General features: G+C 45.8%; 1 protein-coding gene across 2 annotated transcripts in view; it reads right to left on the bottom strand.

Annotated features, from left to right (window-relative positions):
• SLC38A10 (solute carrier family 38 member 10) overlaps nt 1-12,413 on the bottom strand; it is an 80,960-nt gene that overhangs the window by 17,075 nt on the left and 51,472 nt on the right. For both annotated transcript variants that reach the window (XM_080994442.1, XM_080994443.1), the window contains exon 11: nt 9,594-9,750. In XM_080994442.1, coding sequence (XP_080850568.1) covers nt 9,594-9,750 — 157 coding nt within the window. The remainder of the gene's footprint in view (nt 1-9,593; nt 9,751-12,413) is intronic.

Below are 12,413 nucleotides of genomic sequence, written 5' to 3'. Positions count from 1 at the left end.
GGAGTTTAGGAGGGCAACCTGTACAAAATAAAGCTTGCGGCCGCCCATCATTCCAGAGCAGGTGAAAAGACCAAGGTCTTGGTGATAAAATTAAATTCCTTGCAGAAGCTTCTGCAGTTTGTAGCAATGGCCGATCCAAGGATAGCCACCGAGTTACAAATCTAACAGGAAGACAGACAGACAGACAGACACACACACACACACACACACACACACTTTGTCTCTCTCTCTCTCTCTCTACATACACACACACAGCGCAAAACAAAAGGAGAGAGATAAAATTCTCCACTCTGTAATAAGACAAAGTTGCCTCTAAGCCGTCATTTTCTCAGCAGGAAGCAAAATTAAGTTCATCATCAGGGCGTGAATTAATGGCCTCTCACGCTGCTTGGAAATCTATAAGGGGCTATATGTGGTTTGCAGAGAACCATTTTGCCCAGGATGTGTAATAATCGCTGAAACTGTAGAGTCGCCCTTGTGGTCCCTTTGGATAATGTTACAGTAATGCTGTGCCTCTTAATGTTTTATGAGGGGTGCTGGGCTTAACAGGAAAAGGCGAAGAGGCTGTAAAAGCTTCTTGGCTTACAAAAACAACAGAATATATATATCTCAGGGCTAAAGAGTTGGGCGGGCAAAGCGTGGAGGGGGGGAGGAAGGAAAAACCCCAAATGTTGGGAGCAAGCCCAAGTGCTGAAGACTGAATGATGGTGCACACAGAGCCAGCCCAAGCTAAATCATTCTACTCTGTCTGCATTGCAACATGGGTGAGGATGGGGACGTTTCTCACGGGCTTTCGAAGTGTCCCCATTTATTTTAATGGTTCAGTCTCTTGGGGACGTAATAAAATCTCATCATGAGCAACCCTAAAAGCTTTTCCTTTTCCCTCTCCAAGAAATCAGACTAGGATAGCAGCAATGTTCCCAGGAAGGTGTGGCTCGCGCCAGATTCCTGCCCACAGCTCCTGCTGCATTACAGTCGATTCAGGCATCTAAGATGGCGTAACCTGATCAAACCGGTTTGTGTTAGTGGACAACTTGGGAGAGCATTAATGGGACATAGAGCTGGAAAACATTTCAACCAATGTTTTCTAAAAAACAAACAAACCCAGAATAACTCCTTGCTGCTTAGAAATTATCTTTCCTCATAAAACAGAAAAGGAACAGTTTAGCTGGGCAGTCTGAGAAGCAATTTACTATATGTGGTGGAAGAAATGTTAGGGACTAGGAAAGAAGGCTGATCACCAAAGAATTGATGCTTTTGAATAATGGTGCTGGAGGAGGCTCTTGAGAGTCCCATGGACTGCAAGAAGATCAAACCTCTCCATTCTGAAGGAAATCAGCCCTAAGTGCTCACTGGAAGGGCAGATCCTGAAGCTGAGGCTCCAATACTTTGGCCACCTCATGAGAAGAGAAGACTCCCTGGAAAAGACCCTGATGTTGGGAAAGATGGAGGGCACAAGGAGAAGGGGACGACAGAGGACGAGATGGTTGGACAGTATTCTCGAAGCTACCAACATGAGTTTGACTAAACCGCGGGAGGCAGTGGAAGACAGGAGTGCCTGGAGTGTTCTGGTCCATGGGGTCACGAAGAGTCAGACACGACTAAACAACAACAAAAGACTGAGGAAAGTGTACAAAGGAAAGTGCATAAACATCTACTCATTTCACAGGCAGCAAAACTGCAGTTTAAGGTGAGCATCCTACAGTATCATTTGACATAGCCTCTCCTCCCACTGACCTTTAACTGGGCCCTGGGCTCCTGCGAAAGGAGAGGAATGTGTCAAGAAGCCAAACTTTTCTTCTGTTCAGAAGTTGGGCTACCCATGTCACGGAAAGTGGAGAAAGTGAGCAACAGAGGGTGGGATGGGGAACTACCAATTGGGCAGAAAACGTTGGCATTTTCTATCTATTATAAGGAGATGACAGCTACAAAAGGGTTCCATTTTGAATGTCTGCTTCCATTGATCTCTCTCCTAGGAATAGGTCAGCCTGTTCAAAACTCAGTAAGTTTCTGAAGAGGAGATCAATGAAGTTTAATCCTTGTTGTATATAAAAGAGAAATCCACTCCAAATATTAACAGCATCGCCTCTCTAGGTTCACTGATGTTCAGGTTGTTGTTTTTTTCAATATTTGGCTGCTAGATTCTAAGCATGCATGACTCAATTCAGATTTTGGATAAAGAAACAGGTTGCTAACCAACTTACATGCTTCTTTGGCTCTAAAGATCCATGAAGGTAAGACAGACCAGCCTCTGGGACATGAGGTTAGATCCTCTGCAATCAATATGTCCCTAACAAAATAACTCACAGAACAGAGAAATATAACACTTGGCGTCCAGCTAAACTGAAATACAAGCAAACAATTAAAATGTGCTACAGGCAGAGGGCACAAGAAACTAAAAAAGTGTCCCATAACAACACAGGTATGTGCAGAATGAAGCTTTAGGAAACTAAACACAAAGTACTCAAGCAAGCAAACCACACCATATACTGCAGATGTTCCCAAGGCGCCCATCAATTTTGGGAAAGGGATGGGGACAGAAGCAGGAGAAGAAATGCTGTTCTCGATCTCTTGGACTAGGCTCACAAGAGAAAGCTTCTATTAATGGAAACACAGAACAACACAGATTCTGCCCAGTGCTTATTGTTCCAAATCGCCTTGTTTCTCGCCAATGGTTCAAAGGACTGTGAAAGGGGAGAAAAATCATCTGGAGCTAAGATGTTATTTATACAGGGCAGGTATAATGCCCACTGGCAGCACCTTTTCTCATGTGCAAATCTGAAACTGTCAACACTTTGGGGAGGGCGACTATGAAAGTTAAAGTTCAATAACCTGCACAATTCTGAATGGCACAACATGGAGTACCGACAGCACAAGTTGCTAAACACACGAGATACTTCTGAGACAAAGAGACAGCGGACAGTGGCAATTATTTAGGCAAGGAGAAAAAAAGAGAACGGTTTGTTTATTGCACAACTTCAGATGCCTTCAAAGTTAATTCATCTGAAAGTAGGGGGTAATTCCTTCCATTTGATAAATCAGGCCTTTGGCGAAAATGTACCCCACAGTATTTAAGAGAAGAATGGGACTTTAATCAATCAGCAGGACAAGTCTTTTCCCCAGTGAGATGTTTTCCAAGCTGGGAATAACTCGGGTGCATTACAGAGTACTTCACTGGCTACCTCTGGCTTTCTTGGGATACGAAGGAGGAGGAATAGGTATGGTGAAAGGATCAGCTTGGGTTGCCCAGTTCTGATCCCTAGCCTGCAAGGTGACAGTCATGCGCCATGCATTTTAAAACAGGGACCAGGGGGTGGGGTGGTGGGAACCTCCAGCAAAACGTCTTTCCAAAGTCCTTCTTAGGATGCTCAGCATATCATGCTGCAGTGTTAGCCCAGATCCTGACTTGTGTGTGAGTCTCTAGCATGGGCGACATTCCAAGATCGGACAGCATTTTGCAGAGCTCACCCCCCCCCGCCAAAAATGGGGCTGCAGATGATTCTGCAAGCACATGCCTGGCAAGAACGAGGAGAGGGACTTCCCCCAAGAAGTACAGACCGTAGCTGCTAGCTTTCGCAAGGTTACTGAATGGCATCGGGGAAACTAGTTCACCATTTTCTCCTGACACACAGACTGTAAAACTGAACAAAAAATGACAGCAGGGCAATAGCTCCTTTTTCTGTGTCGCAGGAGCTATTAAAAGATTGCTCTTCCCAAAGCACAAGGGAGTGCTCCAGCGAGCCAAGCTGTTCCAGCAGCTATTAGAAGCCGAGGGGGGAAACGGTGCATAATCCACGTTTCGCACAGAACCCGGGATTCTCGTCTGAAGAATAACCACAAGCAATCTGGTGGTGGGGAGGAAGACAGGGATGACAAGGCAGGTGTATCCAAAAATGCCTGCCACAGGTGCAAGTTTAGAAGCTTGTGTTGCATTCCCCGCCCCCCCATCCTTCCCTATATTCCCTCTGGCCTGCATGCAACGCAGATGTCAGGACTGCAAGCTCTCACCGATAACTGCACATGACGACCATAAATTAAACAGACCAGCAGCGCACACAAGACACCAAGCTAGAGCCATGTCTCATCAGATGCAAAAAAAAAAAAGGGGGGGGGGAATCCGAGTGGATAGATAAAATATAACAAAACGCTGCGGCCAATTTGGGCTGCTTAAATGACTGTCTGAAACTGTCAGGGAAAGAGCACAGAAAGAACGTGAATCAAGTCTTTGATATAGAAAATCACAGAGAGATGAGGAAAGAGGGAGAGGGGGTGGAATCTAAGCAATGATGTTCATGTAAGGAGCTGAAAAATATTACAAAATCTTAATCCGCCCAGGGAGACCCTCTGGGGGAGGGGAAGGTATCTTTCAAAAGCAGAAAGAAATTGCCTAATTAGATTTTTTCTTTTTCTTTTTTTTTTTTTAAAAGTGGGTAATTGCCTTCATGTACTTTCAAAGGCAGCTTAGCAACCTTTTAACGTACGTATGCACTGTGTGTAATAGCAGAGCCTCTCTGAAAGGGGTTTTATACCTTCCCAAAGAGCGTCTGACAGTAAACCCCCAGCAATACAGATGGGGGCGTAATGGGCACTTGGGTGTCGTTAGTGAAAACACTATTCGAAGTTCGCTGGTCAATACGTGTTCACATAAAAGGGCAGCGTTCTAATATTCATAATCCCCAGGCCCATGGGGCAGGGTTTTAATGAAAGTCTGTACAGTTGTGGGCTCTGCAACATCAAAGGCGGCAATAAAAAACAATAACACGCACGCACACGCACGCACGCACGAAAAAAGCCCCACACTTGACAGGCAAGGGGCGCATGGCAAAGGCAGGGTAAGAAAAGGCACAGGGTGGCTGTAGGGATTGCCTCAACACACCAACCCATCAATTAAAGTGGGGCGGGGGGGAGACAGGAGGGGCCCAAAGTCAGGGACAGGCTAAAAACAAACTGCATGCTGCCTGACGAGAAAAGCCATGTGTTTCCGCGAGAGGCTCGTGCAAGAAATAAGAAACAGGTGTGGGCCGGAGGAGTGTGCGCCGGGGACAGCCGAGCAACGCTGCAGCCCCATGCATGCTTTGAATGACAGGATGCATCTGCCCGGGGAGCAGAATAAGCAGCGGTTGAGGGAAGGTGGCCGAGGAACAGAGAGCAACTGCTTGAAAGGCAATCTCATGAGGAACAGAAACACGATGAATAAGCAGCGCCGCTCCGGTGGAACGGTGCCGCTCCCAGCATGCCTTGGGAGTTGGGTTCATTGTTGTTTGGTTTCCCTCAGGGCCTATTTTTCTGCATTGTTCCCTCTCGCGTGTAGCTGAGGGAGCTTTTGTACACGTGTGGCTTAAACCGACTTGTTCTGGGGTGGCCAGGGGTACATCCTCGCCCATTCTGACTGGAGAGAGAAAATTGTGAGCCTTCCACTCAGAGTGGCCCCAGTGGCTATCGTTCCTCAGTTGCCTCAAGACTAGACTAACCAACTACAGCTCAACAACATGTGGCCATCTTTGACAACAATCCAGAACTTTTTACTGCGGCAGGAATGGAGCTGGCTGGCTGGGGCCACCAGGAGAACGTTAAACCAATGCTCTGTGATTGGAACCGGTTCCCTATTCTCTCCTGGGCACAATTTGAAGTGCTGGTTGTGAGTGGCAAAACCCTAAACAACTGAGCCCCTGTCCCTCCCTCAAGTTCCTTTATAATCTTTGAGGTCTACTAAGGATGCCCTTTAATGATACCATCTCTGCGTCAGGTTCAGTCAGCAAGGGCAAGGAGAAACATACTCTTGGCAGCAGCCCAATGTGAGCTTGGGAAGTCCGGCCCACAGCAGACTTGGCAAAGTGGGGCAGGATTTCATGCAATAATCTTATTTCTGCACTCCTACCCACTTGCACCCCCAAACTCTTACCTGCCCTGAGGTTTGGGGATGGGACTCTACATCTGAACGAACGAACGAACAAACAAGTGAATGAATGAATGAAGAATGAAGTAAAATAATGCAAAGCCTACAATGGCTAAAGTGCTCACTTACATTTCTCTATCACATTCCAGTTGGCACAAACAACATTCACACACAAAGTAAGTGGCATGAGAGAGTGGCTCGATCATATTTGTCAGCGTCACAGATGAAAACGGAGGACTCAAACCAGTCCCGGCAGTCGACTGTGTAAACCCCTCCTTGGTAGGTAACAAATGGATGGAAAGCTGACAAGCTAGATTCCAGTGCTAACATGCGTATTAGAATGGGGGTGAGGCAAAGGGAGGGTTACACAGCTGCACCCCCAAAGTGAAAGGTGTGATTCATCTTCCTCCAAGGCTGCAAGCTTGCTTAATTCCAAGAGTGGACAACTACACAGTCCTGAGGGCCACATCATAAATATACTATGAACTGGAGGACTACAGCTAATTTGTATACTTCAGCGGCCTGCAATTAACAATTTGCGCGTGAGTTTTACTAGCCAGGAAGATATTGAGCTGCAGCTAGTGAGCAAGCTATGCTCTATAATAGGCTATTCCTATCCTAAATTTGCCACCTTCAGCATGACATGTTTTATTTAACCCTTTAGCTTTTTTTTTTTTTTTTTTTTGAAGGAAATACAGTGGTACCTCGGGTTAAGTACTTAATTTGTTCCGGAGGCCCGTTCTTAACCTGAAACTGTTCTTAACCTGAAGCACCACTTTAGCTAATGGGGCCTCCCGCTGCCACCGCACCGCCAGAGCACGATTTCTGTTCTCATCCTGAGGCAAAGTTCTTAACCCGAGGTACTATTTCTGGGTTAGCGGAGTCTGTAACCTGAAGCGTACGTAACATGAAGCATATGTAACTTGAGGTACCACTGTAGTAAGAATTGCAATACAATGCACCTGAGGGTTCAAAAACAAACAAGCAAACTTTTGGCTGATTTTCAAATTCTGGCAATTTCCGTTCCTAAAATTAAAAAGCTGGAATTCTCAGGCCTTTAAAGAAAATCCCACAGGACACACACACAAACCCCTCTTTGGGATGAAAGTGCAACATACTGCCATGTTTTAACGTCAGCCAGCACCTAGCAAAATCAGAGCGGGTGGCAAGTATCGGGCTGAGTCCAAGATTCAATTAGATGCAGAAGGATCACCTTCCAGTTTCTCGCACACCTCTGAGGTTAACAGAGAAAGAGATGCGAGTGGCAAGAGATCTTCTGCCATTTAAAGAGGCAGTTTGGGGAGCTTCTTGAGCCGCTGATGCTCTGAAACTATCCAAGATTCTGTAATTGAATTCAGCGTCACCCCCCTCCTCTTAGAGAACTGGGCCAAAACAAACAAGATGAATTTTAACAGGGAGAAATGTAAAGTATTGCACTTGGGCAAAAAAAATGAGAGGCACAAATACAAGATGGGTGACACCTGGCTTGAGAGCAGTACATGTGAAAAGGATCTAGGAGTCTTGGTTGACCACAAACTTGACATGAGCCAACAGTGTGACGCGGCAGCTAAAAAAGCCAATGCAATTCTGGGCTGCATCAATAAGAGTATAGCATCTAGATCAAGGGAAGTAATAGTGCCACTGTATTCTGCTCTGGTCAGACCTCACCTGGAGTACTGTGTCCAGTTCTGGGCACCACAGTTCAAGAAGGACACTGACAAACTGGAACGTGTCCAGAGGAGGGCAACCAAAATGGTCAAAGGCCTGGAAACGATGCCTTATGAGGAACGGCTAAGGGAGCTGGGCATGTTTAGCCTGGAGAAGAGGAGGTTAAGGGGTGATATGATAGCCATGTTCAAATATATAAAAGGATGTCACATAGAGGAGGGAGAAAGGTTGTTTTCTGCTGCTCCAGAGAAGCGGACATGGAGCAATGGATCCAAACTACAAGAAAGAAGATTCCACCTAAACATTAGGAAGAACTTCCTGACAGTAAGAGCTGTTCGACAGTGGAATTTGCTGCCAAGGAGTGTGGTGGAGTCTCCTTCTTTGGAGGTCTTTAAGCAGAGGCTTGACAACCATATGTCAGGAGTGCTCTGATGGTGTTTCCTGCTTGACAGGGGGTTGGACTCGATGGCCCTTGTGGTCTCTTCCAACTCTATGATTCTATGATTCTTCGAAATGGTATGGGTGCGATAGGAAGGGGAAGGAAGGGTATTGCCTTGCAGCTAAGCAAGGGATGTACAAAAGCCTAGACTTGCTGGGGATGGTGAACCCCAGGAGAGAACTTCTTCGTCAAGGCTCTATCAGAAAAGTTCCAGGCTGCACCAGGAACACAGCAAAGGCCTCAAAGGGAATAGAATAAAGCCTTTCCTCTGACTGCCTCCATTCTTTGTCTTCACAATGATATTTCAAATCACTTGGGAACAAAACAACAACAAAAACCAGTCAACTCAAGAAGAATAGGTGAAGAGGGTGCCGAGGTGTGTGTGGGGAGAACAACACACGGCTTGCTTGAGTTAAGGGGCAGTCGAGGGGCAGCAGACACCTGCTTGCGATGGCCTTGTGAGGTGGGACTGCAGCTGTGCCAAGCCATAATTCCATCAGCAACCTTAGTAAACAAATAATAAATAATGCAAGCCAGTAAACAAAGCTGAAGCATAATCGCAGCCTTTGTCAGGACGAAAACTAGCTCCAAATTTATATCCATGCCACGTTTTTGTTTTTTTTAAAGGAGGGGGGGCGAGGAAAGGAAAAAGAAAGGAGGCTCCCATAAATTTACATAACTTTTGAGCATGATGAATGGGCCACTATTGAAACCTTGGGAAATACATCATCAGTAGAGAGGCTTGAAACGGCACAGCTTTGGCTGCTGGTGCCCTTCATACAGGTGGCCTGGACAGTGCTATCTCAAGGCTTCACAGAGAGTCTTTGATAACGGGCACTTGTGTAGTTCTTAACTTAATTCACCAGGGGGCACCGTAAGCTGTGGCCTCCCCACGTTGCAGATCTCCCCCAAAAAAGGACAATAATATACTAAAAAGCCATCTCAACACACACACACACACACACACACACACACACACATATACACACACACATACAATATCAAGAAAACAACTGAGATGACAACCATTTACCCTTTCTTGAAAACCCATTTTTTAATTGTCTAGAGGGTACAACCACCCTGCAGAGATGCAGACGAGGCAATACAGGAGTATTGAAAAGGATCCATTTGTTCAGCTCTTTTGGAGCTGGGTGTGGAACGCAACGTAAGGCTAAGCCTCTTCTTCCGCCAGTAAATGTCCTCCCACTCTTCTCCCCCCCCCCGGCGCACCCCCTAAATCGGTGCTAGACATTCTCCCAACCCTAGGGTTGTCATATTTCAAAAAGTGAAAATACGGCAATGTGTTGAGCTTTATTTTATTTTTTATTTTTTGCAAAATCTCCACCCCACCCCACCCCAAGTTTCTTTTAGCTATTTTAGGAAAATCACTTCCAATATGGGCTGCCATGCGCCTGGACGTTTTTTTCGGCAGACGAATCCCGGATATGTCCAGGAAATTCAAGACCTATGGCAGCCCTGCTCAACCCTCCGCAGCAGATTTGATGAGGCTGTGAAGGGGGCAGCGGAGTTCTATTGCTCAAACCCTTGAGATAAGGGGACAGCAGCACACCCAAACACAGTGGCACGTACCTGAGATTTTCACAGAGTCCTGATCCGACACTTTCTTTATTTCAGCTGCGAGCTTGCCTGGTTCCACCGCTTCTATTTTTCCTGGGATGTCTTCAGTTGCTGATAAGGTGGTATACGTGCTAATGACCAATACTCCCAAGCCAATCCACAGTATGATCTGTGCAAGAGATGTTTCAGATCCTTTAATGGCAGGTCCAAATAAAGTGTGCAAGGAGGGGTGGTGTTGGAATAAAGACATCTAACAGAAACTAGAGGCCTGGGGCCAAATATTAGGCTGGTTATTTCAAAACTAACATCTCTCTCTCTCTCAGCTTTGCAACTCCTGACCACAGGCACCTCTCCCCTCTGTACTCCACCAGTTTTCCTTATCACTCATCTCCCCGCCACAAACTTCTTCTCTTGTAATATTATTCAACACCTTTCCCCCTTCCACACTTCTTTCATAGATCTCTCTCCCAGCTTCCCTTGCCCTGCTGCCTTCTCGGGTCCCTTGCATTTTCCTTTCCTAAGCCCCTGCTGCTGCTTCTTTTAACCCCTTCTGCCTGTCTTTGCCTCCTTCTCAGCGACTCAGCCAATGGAGACCCTTTCTTTCTTCTTTCTGCCCAGGAGTGCTCTCTGTGACATCACGGCAGTTCAACCAACCACAGCAGGGGTTTCAGCAGCACCACTACCACAAACTCCCTTGGAGCACTACAATATAGATTGTGTCTCATTAAAACTCACTAACAGTGCAATCTGCCAGTGAAAACTATGCATGCGTAAGTCCTTCCGTGTAAGTGCTGTTAAGCTACACAGATTTCCAAATGCTTCCATATGCCTAATTCCTGGATTGCACCCCAACTCGTTAATCATCAGTGTCAGATATAAGAATCACGACTACCACTTTATAGATGAGGACTGAACAACTGATATTTTGCAGCGATTTGTTTCTTGCCACTTCAGATAAAGAAATAATACAGAAACCTGGCTGTTGGAAATTCCTTATAAAGGATCACTTGATCAGGTATAAAGCTTCTATAAATCTGGAGATTGCCATCTGATAGGGTTGCTATATTTCAAAATGTGAAAATCCGGACACAAAAGTTGAGCTTTTGGGGGCAAAGTCCATCCTTCCTTCCTTCCTCCCCCCTCCTTTTTTTTTTACCCAAAAGTTGTTTTATTTTTTGTGTGCAAAATCACCCCCAAAATTAAAGTTTTTAGCTATTTTTTAGGAACGTAGACTTCCAGCTATGTCCGGGACATTCCAGATGTATGGCAGCCCTGTCATCTGAGCAGATATCCTTAGGTGCCGCAAATGAACATGCACAGACCCACAAAAATGTTTTATGAGACTTCAGCACAGTGGGCGTGGGGAAGCTGTGGTGCTCCAGAGGTTGTTCAATTCAAATTCCCATCCTCCCTCATGATTTGCCATGCTAGGTGGGGCTGAGGAGGAAGGGAGAGTCCAACAACATCTGAAATGCGCCAGATTTCTCACCCTTCCTTTGGGCCCTGCCTGCATATGATAAGCCCGCACCCATCTTACAAAGTCTCCACCCTGAACAATGCAGTTTTCTGTGCATCTTGTACATTCCTGTCACAACCGAATTGGGGAGGAAACATCAAACTTGATATTTGAAATTCAGGAGGCGAGGGAGGAGAGAGGAAGAACCTGCACAGGTGTCCTAGGCCTAAGGGTGTACAGCAATTGCTAAACAAGGCAAAGAAGAGAAAGATGGAAGGACAGGACTACAGACATGCATGATCCCATTAACTGTGCTCTGAAGAGCTAAAATGTGCTTGGAGCACCTAACCAATTTGCACAGAATCTATATTAGATGCAAAAACATCCTTGGGGCGGGAATCTTATTCCACTTTAAAATGATGTCCAGCCATCATTGGGAGGGGATGACTTGAAAACAAGGCAACAACATGAGCTCATGATTCAAAATTCAAACCAAACCAAACCAAACCAAACCAAACCAATATGTACTTTCCCGATTGTCGGAAGAATGACTTCTCCGCTCCTCGTTCCTTCCTTTCTGTATTCTTCCCCACTAAATTAATCTCTATCCTAAGATTTTTTGCGAGTAGATTATGCAAATGCGCGCAATATCGTTTTAATTTTCATGACTGATTGCGGGATTTAGTTGCAAAATTAGAGGAGTCTTGCCTCCTAAGGCAGCAGAATTCTAGACTTTCCTGGTCATTACAGCAGTTTCATTGCTTGTACTGGAATATACCCACACATATTGCACTTTGATTTAAGCTATCCCTTGAAGTTTCAGTAATTTATGGGCTACTGGATAGGGGTGATCAGCTGAGCAGATACACAATAATAACGGATAAACAATATGGGCATCAGGAGCGTTTGCCTCGCTTGAGCAGCAGAGCTGCCAAACTCCAAATGAAAAAGGGTACTGGCAGAGAGAGAGAGAGAGACGAGCGGGTGGATTGTTGGCTGACAGTGAAGGAGATTTAATTAAACTCTGATGTATTATTTTTACCTAGTTAATCACTGTAATTGTCACTGCAAGGGCTTTACACGGAACCTGGCCTGCATGTCAACGATGCCACTATTACAGGTGTTGGGAGAACCAAGAAGGCACTGTCAAAAAACCACGCCAGTAATACTGGCCAGAAGGTGGCAAAGAAGTCAACAGGGATGCAGAAAAGGGCTGGTTAAGGTATAGGGAAGCCTCAGGTCATGCACTCTCCCTCCTCAAATGGCTAGCAGATCAAGCGGAATACCTCCAAGTTGGACTAGTCTTCTTTCATACAGTTTTACCTCGGCTCCCAAAAGCCTTGGGAGTCAAACGTTCCACCTCCTGAATGATCGAA

This window comes from Podarcis pityusensis (genome assembly GCF_964106645.2).
Source record: "Podarcis pityusensis genome assembly, chromosome: 2".
NCBI classification, from domain to species: domain Eukaryota; kingdom Metazoa; phylum Chordata; class Lepidosauria; order Squamata; family Lacertidae; genus Podarcis; species Podarcis pityusensis.
This window is presented reverse-complemented; position numbering and strand designations above follow the sequence as displayed.